This window comes from Chaetura pelagica, unplaced genomic scaffold (assembly GCF_000747805.2).
Source record: "Chaetura pelagica isolate M959 unplaced genomic scaffold, ChaPel_1.0 scaffold441, whole genome shotgun sequence".
Taxonomy (NCBI): domain Eukaryota; kingdom Metazoa; phylum Chordata; class Aves; order Apodiformes; family Apodidae; genus Chaetura; species Chaetura pelagica.
The window spans coordinates 75022-83200 of record NW_009952164.1 but is presented as its reverse complement, the minus strand read 5'-3'; the positions used below and the strand labels follow the sequence as shown (position 1 = coordinate 83200).

The 8179-nt window shown below is 44.4% G+C and overlaps 1 protein-coding gene across 1 annotated transcript; it reads right to left on the bottom strand.

Moving 5' to 3' along the window:
- Positions 1-2851: 2851 nt before the first annotated feature.
- Positions 2852-3790, bottom strand: LOC104397321 (olfactory receptor 6-like). Its single transcript, XM_010007273.1, has one exon. It carries the CDS (start codon positions 3788-3790, stop codon positions 2852-2854), a length of 939 nt encoding a protein of 312 aa, XP_010005575.1.
- Positions 3791-8179: the final 4389 nt, after the last annotated feature.

The following is an 8179-nucleotide window of genomic DNA, read 5'->3' as shown; positions in this document are numbered from 1 at the left end:
AGACCTAAAAAAATAATCTTATTCCACACCCCCTTTGCCATGGACAGGGACACCTCCCACTAGACCAGGTTGCTTCAAGCCCCATCCCTTCTGGCCTTGAACACTTTTGGGGATGGAACATCCACAGTTTATCTGGGCAACCTGTTCAAGTGTTTCACCTCCCTCACAGTAAAGAATTTATTCCTAAAATCTAATCTAAATCTCCTCTCTTTCAGTTTAAAACCATGATGCCTCATACTATCACTACAAGCCCTTGTAAAAAGTCCCTCCCCAGCTTCTTGTACCCCCCTTGGGCACTGGAAAGTGCTCTGAGGTGTCCTCAGAGCGTTCTCTTCTCCAGGCTAAAAAACCCCAAATCTGTCTACTTGTCTTCGTAAGAGAGGTGCTCCAGCCCTTTTATCATCTTCATTGCACTCCTCCGGACTCAATCCAGCAAGTCCACATACTTCTTATGTTGCGGACTCCAGAACTGGACACACTATTCCAGGTGGGGTCTTGCCAGAGCAGAGTAGAATCACCTTTCTTTCCAACAGAATCCTGGCTCGTATCAGCAAATAGTGTGGCCAGCTGGACTAGGGAAGTGTTTGTCCACCTGTACTTGTTGAGGCCACACTTCAAATCTGATGTTCAGTTCTGGGCCTCTCACCTCCAGAAGGACATTGAGATGCTGGAACACATCCAAAAAAGGGCAAGGAAACTAGAGAAGGGTCTTGAGAACAAGTGCTATGAGGAGTGTCTGAGGGAACTGGGGTTGTTTAGTCTGGAGAGAAGGAGGCTGAGGGGAGACCCGCTCAATCTCTACATCTACCAGAAAGGAGGTTAGAATGAGGTGAGGTTGGTCTTCTCCCAAGTAATGAATGATAAGACAAGAACTGTCCTCAAGCTGCACCATGGGAGATTTAGTTTGGGTATTAGGTAAACTTTTGTGACTGAAAGAGTTGTCAGGTACCATCACTGAAAGGGTTCTACAGGCTGCCCAGGGAAGTGGTTGAGTCACCATCACTGGAGGTATTGAAAAGACATTTAGATATAGTACCTGGAGACATGGTTTAGTAGTGGACTTGGCAGTACTAGCTTAACAGTTGGACTTTTGAACTTTCAAAAGAGCAAAAGGCTTGAGCTGGTTTCAACCCGTGTGTTTCCTCTTGTTGGCTGTGGACGACCAGCCTTGTAGCAGTGAGCATGTTATAGAAAACAGTAATAAAATTAATGAATGCAATGTGATTCAACTGATTATTCTAAAGGCTGCTATGTACTATGTGCTTTTTGTACTTCTATTATAGTTTAAGAACAGTGCTGTGTGATAGCACATTTGCTGATGATACCAAGCTGTGTGTTGTAGTTGACACCCTAGAGGGAAGAGATTGCCATCCAGAGGGACCTTGACAGGCTGGAGAGGTGGGCCAGTGCCAAATTCATGAAGTTCAACAAGGCCAAGTGCAGAGTCCTGCACTTGCGTTGGTGCAACCCCAGGCACAAACACAGCCTGGGGGAAGAATGGCTGGAGAGCAGCCCTGAGGAGAAGGACTTTGGGGTGGTAGTTAATGAGAAACTCAACATGAGCCGCCAGTGAGCACTGGAGCCAAGAGACTCAACTGCATCCTGGGCTTCATCAAAAGAAGTGTGGCCAGCAGAGCCAGGGAGGTGATTCTGCCCCTCTACTCTGCTCTGGTGAGGCCACACCTGGAATACTGTGTACAGTTCTGGAGCCCTAAGCATAAGAAAGATACAGACCTGTTGGAGAGGGTCCAGAGAAGGGCCACCAAGATGATCAAAGGCCTGGAGCACCTCTGCTATGAATACAGGCTAAGAAAATTGGGGCTGTTCAGCCTAGAGAAGAGAAGGTGCCAGGGAGACCTTATAGTTGCCTTTCAGGACTTGAAAGGTGCCTACAGGAAAGCTGGGGAGGGACTTTTCATCAGAGAAATGATAGTGATAGGACAAGGGGTAATGGTTTTAAACTGAGAGAAGGGAGATTTAGATTAGATATTAGGAAGAAATTCTTCACTACAAGGGTGGTGAGGAACTGGAATGGATTGCCCAGGGAGGTTGTTAATGCCCCATCCCTGGAGGTTTTTAAGGCCAGGTTGGACGAGGTTTTGTGCAACCTGATCTACTGGTAGGTGTCCCTGCTTATGGCAGGGGGGTTGGAACTTGATGATCTTTAAGGCCCCTTCCAACCTTAATGATTCTATGATTCTAAATCAAAACCCTGTGTAATGTCAAATAGTTTCAATAAGACATTAAACTGGCCTTCTAAGGAATATCTAAATGAAGATGGTCAGAAAGTGTTAAACTCTAACTACTGGGGAGGATAACCCCCATCACCAATAATTTATGGAGACCTGTTGTCTGGAAAGCTCCTTTGCAAAAAAAAAGGGGTGTTGTATCCACGTGGGCAAGTCAAAAACCAATGCAGCCCTGCAAGAAGAAGACCAACAGCTACAGTAGAACATAGCAGATTGAGGAAGGTGTAGGTTATCCTAAAGTGCTTCTCCAAAGTAATTCTGCTAAATAGAGTATCTTTAGTGAGAATAGAGAGAAAGAGTTATTGCCAGCTAAAAGATCTTAGACATGGCTAGGGTTTTGAGACTAATTAAGGCTCATATGGGGCTAGGGAGCAGGTTCTGAGACCCACAGGTCTTCTCAATATAATTTTGCCCTGTTGTTAGGCTCTATTCGTCTGACCTCTTGCTTTCTTCGTGGGAAGAGGTGCACATTCCTCTGAACTCTCTCCTGTTTTTCTTCAGGATCGCCTAAATATCCCAAATCCTATAAGTGTACACTAGATAAATTTATTATGACCTGAAGAAGGCACCTAAATAAATAAGGAAAACCCTGGATGAAATTTCTAGGAGCAATTATCTCTCCAGTGTATTGTTTTCCTAAGAGCAATTTTGAATTCCTGGTTCCTAAAGCAATAGATAACTGGGTTGATGAGGGGTGTCAGGACAGTGTACAGCACAGAAACCAGTTTGTAGGAGCTGAAGGAATCAATAGACTGGGGCCTGGCATAGATAAACAGGGAGGCTGTATAGAACACCATGACCACTAAAAGATGGGAGGCACAGGTAGAGAAGGCCTTGTGACATCCATTGGCTGAGGGGATGCCCAAGACAGAAGAGATGATGCACACATAGGAGACCATAATCACAACCAGTGGTACAAGAAGGATTAGCAGGGCCAGTAAGAAATCTATAAGCTCAGCTACTGAGGTGTTGGTACAGGCTAGCTTCAGTAAGGCAGAGACATCACAAAAGAAGTGGTTGATGATGTTGGGCCCACAGTATTCCTGATGTGAAATGAAATAAACCTTCACTGTGGAAATCAGGAAGCCACTGATCCAGGAACCAACGGCCAGACGGGTGCAAAGAGTGTGATCCATGATGACTGGGTAACGCAATGGGTTGCAGATGGCCACATAGCGATCATAGGCCATGACAGCCAAGAGAGTGCACTCACTACAGGCCAGTGCCAGGAAGAAGAATAGCTGGGCCATGCAGCCAGTGAAGGAAATGCCTTGTCTGTTTGTCAGCAAGCTCACAAGCACTTTAGGAACTGTGACAGAGATGTACCCGATCTCCAGAAAGGAAAGATTGCCCAGGAAAACATACATTGGCTTCTGAAGCTGAAGATTTGTCCAAACAAGCACAACAATCATTGCATTTTCTGTCACTGTCAGCACATAAGCCAGGAAGAACATCAAAAGGACCAGAAGCTTGATTTCCTGTTTACCTGGAAAACCAACCAGAATGAATTCAACTACATGGGTCCGGTTATCTGAAGTCATGCTGAGAATCACACAGGGGCTGCTATAGACTTTGCAGCAGAAGCAGATGGAGCAGCTGTTTGAACATCCACTCAAGCTAGCTTGTATGGAAAGACCATGACTTGAAAATCTGTGTTTGTAATTAGAGCTGTCTGGATTGAGGGGGAAGAAAAAAAAGAAAAAGAAAAAGAAAAAAAAAAAAAAGAGAAAAAGAAGATGAAATTAGTAATTAATAGTGAAAAAAGCCAACCAGTGGCAACAACACAGCAACTTCACAAAGTACTATCGAGGCACAAGGGGACTTTCTGAACTAGACTACAGGATTTCTCTAGGACCATCTTTGTAAATACAATTAGGATCACGTCTACGCAACTGAGTTACATTTCTGATCCAGATCTCAAATATCTCATGATACTAGCACAGTGTGACCTGAAACGTGTTGGATACATGAAGGGGTACAATGCTTATGATATTTATTTCTTCCGTACTCTATTGGTTTACATGAGTTTTTCACTCAACCTCCATGTCTCTCTTTATCCAGAACTTAACCAGCTAGTATTATAAACTATTCTCTGCTCAAACATGGTAGGTGGATCTCCTCATGAATAACGTTTATGTAATGAATACAAAAGTTAAAAAAGTTACAATGGCTCATAAAGCACAATAGAATTAATGATGCCACAAGTGCTAGTCTTTCTCCTTTGACTAGAGAAGATATTCAGATATGAAAATAACCTCTTCTAGGTAAATGGTGTGGAATTAATCACACTGTGGGTGTCTAAATTGTGTGTTAGTGATTCAAGTACCTAAACATAAGCATGTTTGGAGACGCTATAACTATCCTGGCCTTCCAGCTCTCAGTCTAGCAGATTATGAAATTTCCCTAGTTTCTGTGTCATATCTGGCAGGAATTTATGAAACTCTAGGACATCTCATATGCTTTGGCTGTGTTTAGGCTCTTGAATCCCAACTTCATTGATCATATATGAGTTCATGGGCATATTTGAAGTCTTTTGCATGCACACAGAGCATAAAATTAGGGCACAGAAACAAGACATTCAGAATCTTATGGAGTGACATCTACGGGGTGGGGAAAATGACTCAAAAAAGGTATTCATCTGGCCATATAAAGGTTTCTAGTTAGGAATGTATGAAATATTTGTGGACACTGTTATTTATATGGATTACACTGGCACTTTATTTTGTAGTATAATCAGAGTTTAGACAACTAGCATTACATGCGAGTTACTCCACTTTAGACCCCTCGTGGTGATATTCACAGAATCACAAGAATTGTCAGAGTTGGAAGGGACCACTAGTCCAAAGCCCCTGCTAAAGCAGGATCCCCTACATCACATTTCACAGGACTGCATCCAGGCGGGTCTTGAATATCTCCAGAGAAGGAGACTCCACAGGCTCCCTGGGCAGCCTGTCCCAGGGCTCTTGTCACCTTCACAGTAAAAAAGATTTTCCTCATATTTAAATGGAACTTCCCATGTTCCAGCTTGTGCCTCTTGCCCCTCATCTGTCACTGGGAACTACTGAACAGAGTCTGGCTCCATCGTCCTTGCACCCACCCTTTAGATACTTGCAGGCATTGATAAGATCTCCCCTCAGCCTCCTCTTCTCTAGAGTCCCAGCTCTCTCAGCCTTTCCTCATCAGGGAGATGCTCCAATCTCCAAATCATTTTTGTTGCCCTCCTGTGGACTCTCTCCAGTAGTTCTCGGTCTCTCTTGAACTGTGGAGCCCAGAACTGGGCCCAGTTCTCCAGATGTGGCCTCACCAGGGCAGAGGAGAGGGGGAGAATGACCTCTCTCAACCTACTGGCCACAATTCCTTATGCACCCCAGGATTCCATTGATCTTTGTGGCCACAAGGCCAGCACATTGCTGGCTCATGGATCATTTACTATCTACCAGGACTCCCAGATCCTTCTCCTCAGAACTGCTTTCCAGCAGGTCCACCTCTAGCCTGTGTTGGTGCCTGAGGTTCTTCCTCCCCAGGTGCAGGACCCTACACTTGCCCTTGTCAAACCTCATGAGGTTCCTCTCTGCCCAGCTCTCCAGCCTTTCCAGGTCACACTGGATGGCAGCACAGCCCTCTGGAGTGTCACCACCCCTCCCAGTTTGGTGTCAACAGTGAACTTGCTGAGGTCACACACTGTCCCCTCGTTCAGGTCATTGATGAATATGTTGAACAGGACTGGACTGAATATTGAGCCCTGGGGGACACCACTGGCTACAGGCCTCCAACTTGACCCTGCTCCATTGATCACAACCCTCTGAGTTCTGTCACACACCAGCTCTCCACCCACCTACCTCACTGTCCACTCATTTAGCCCTCATTTCCTGAGTTTCCTCATGAGGATGCTATGAGAGACTGTGTCAAGCCTTGATGAAGGCAGGGTAGATGACATCTGCTGATGCCCCCCGCCAGTCACAATGTCATGGAAAGCTATCAGATTGGTCAAGCTGGATTTCCTCTTGGTGAATCCATGTTGACCTCTCCCATTGATTTTCTTTGCTTTCATGTTTTGAGATGACATTTGGAATTACTTGTTCCAAAAAATGAAATTCAGGTACCTGAATTCTGCTTCTGTTGCCAGGTCTGATTAAGAAGTCGGATAGCAGCAATTGCCTAAAAATAGGTTTTTGCTAGCACAAAGGATGATGAAGAGCATGCCATCCATCTTTCAGCTCTTGCTTCTGAATGATGTAGAAACTCAAGGGTATGAGAAACTTACAGGCCCTGTGCAGATGTCTTTGATAACCTGCAAAAGACATTTATTGAGCCACTAAGATTGGCTATAATTAATCTGATCTATCTTCTGGATGGTTTAAGGGAGGTGACAGAAATCCTATTATCTGACACAACCACCATAAATGCACAAACTCACCTTTTCTCATTCATATAGCTTGTTAAATCTTACATGTATCTATTATGATGTATTTGTAGTAAACTGCAAAGTTAATCCCTTTCACAAATGTGCTATGAGAGCACACACACACATAGCTATCCATTAATCTATTATCTATCTACATATCAACACTGTCTAACTAATAATAATCTTTCTAAATATAATAATAATCTTTCTAAATATGTGTTAGATATAGAATCATAGAATCATCATAGAATGTCAAGATGGAAGGGACCTCAAGGTTCATCTGGTCCAACCTTTTTAGGTAATACTATAGTTTATATGAGATGGCCCAGCACCCTGTCAAGCTAAGACTTACAACTGTCCAATGTGGGGAATCTACCACTTCTCTTGGGACCCTATTCCAATGTTTGACTGTCCTCATGGTGAAAAATTTACATCTTGTGTCCAGTCGAAATCTCCCCAGGAGCTACTTGTACCCATGACCCCTTGTCTTCTCTGTGTGACTCCTTGTAAATAGGGAATCTCCATCTTCTTTGTAGCCACACTTTAATACTGGAACATGATAATAAGGTCTCCTCTAAGCCTTCTTTTCTCAAGGCTGAACAAACCCAGTTTTCTAAGCCTCGCCTCATATGGTAGGTCTTCCAGTCCTCTGATCATCCTTGTGGCCATCCTCTGGACCCTCTCCAGCCTGTCCCATCCTTTTTGTAGAGCAGGGACCAAAACTGAATGTGATATTCCAAGTGTGATCTGACAAGTGCTGAGTAGAGCAGGATGATGACTTCTTGATCTCTGTTGGAGATGCCCTTGTTAATGCAGCCTAGCATCCTGTTGGCTTTCTTTGCCCTGCAGTGCACTGTTCACCCATGTTGAGACTGTTATCCACCAAGACCCTCAGGTACCTTTCCACAGGGCTACTCTCCAGCCGGGTGGATCCCAGTCTGAATTGTGCTTCTGGGTTATGTGTTCCCAGGTGCAAGACCTTATACTTCTGCCTGTTGAACTTGGTAATGTTCCTGCTAGCCCACTCCTCCAGTCTGTCTTGGTCATCCTGGAGGGTGGCTCTCCCTTCTGGAGCGTCAGTCTCTCCACTCATCTTGGTGTTGTCAGCAAACTTCATCAGGGTGCTCTTGATCCAAACATCCAGGTCACTTATGAAGATGTTAAATGGCTTTGGGCCCTGGGGACCCCACTTGTGACCAGTTGCCAGTGTGAGGAGTGACCCTATCACCCTCTGAGTAGGGTATGTCAGCCAGTTCCCCACCCACCACACAGACCAAGATATATGTTTCTAATATCACACTTGGGCAGGCAGAAAAGGATATACTGTACTAACAGAGTGCAGATGGAACATATCTGCATTATTTCCATGATGGGAAGGCTGTTCCCATGACTTCTTAATTGTCCACTTTAAGATTGTACTGTTCCTCCATCTCCCTGTCTATCTGTATGCATAGTTGTGAAGTGAAATAAAAGCAAAAGTATTTAATAATTTAGATGTGAATGTGGATATGTGTATGTGTAGGTG

Coding starts and splice junctions, on each gene's coding strand:
- LOC104397321 (XM_010007273.1), bottom strand. CDS start 3,790: ATGACTTCAGATAACCGGACCCATGTAGTTGAATTCATTCTGGTTGGT.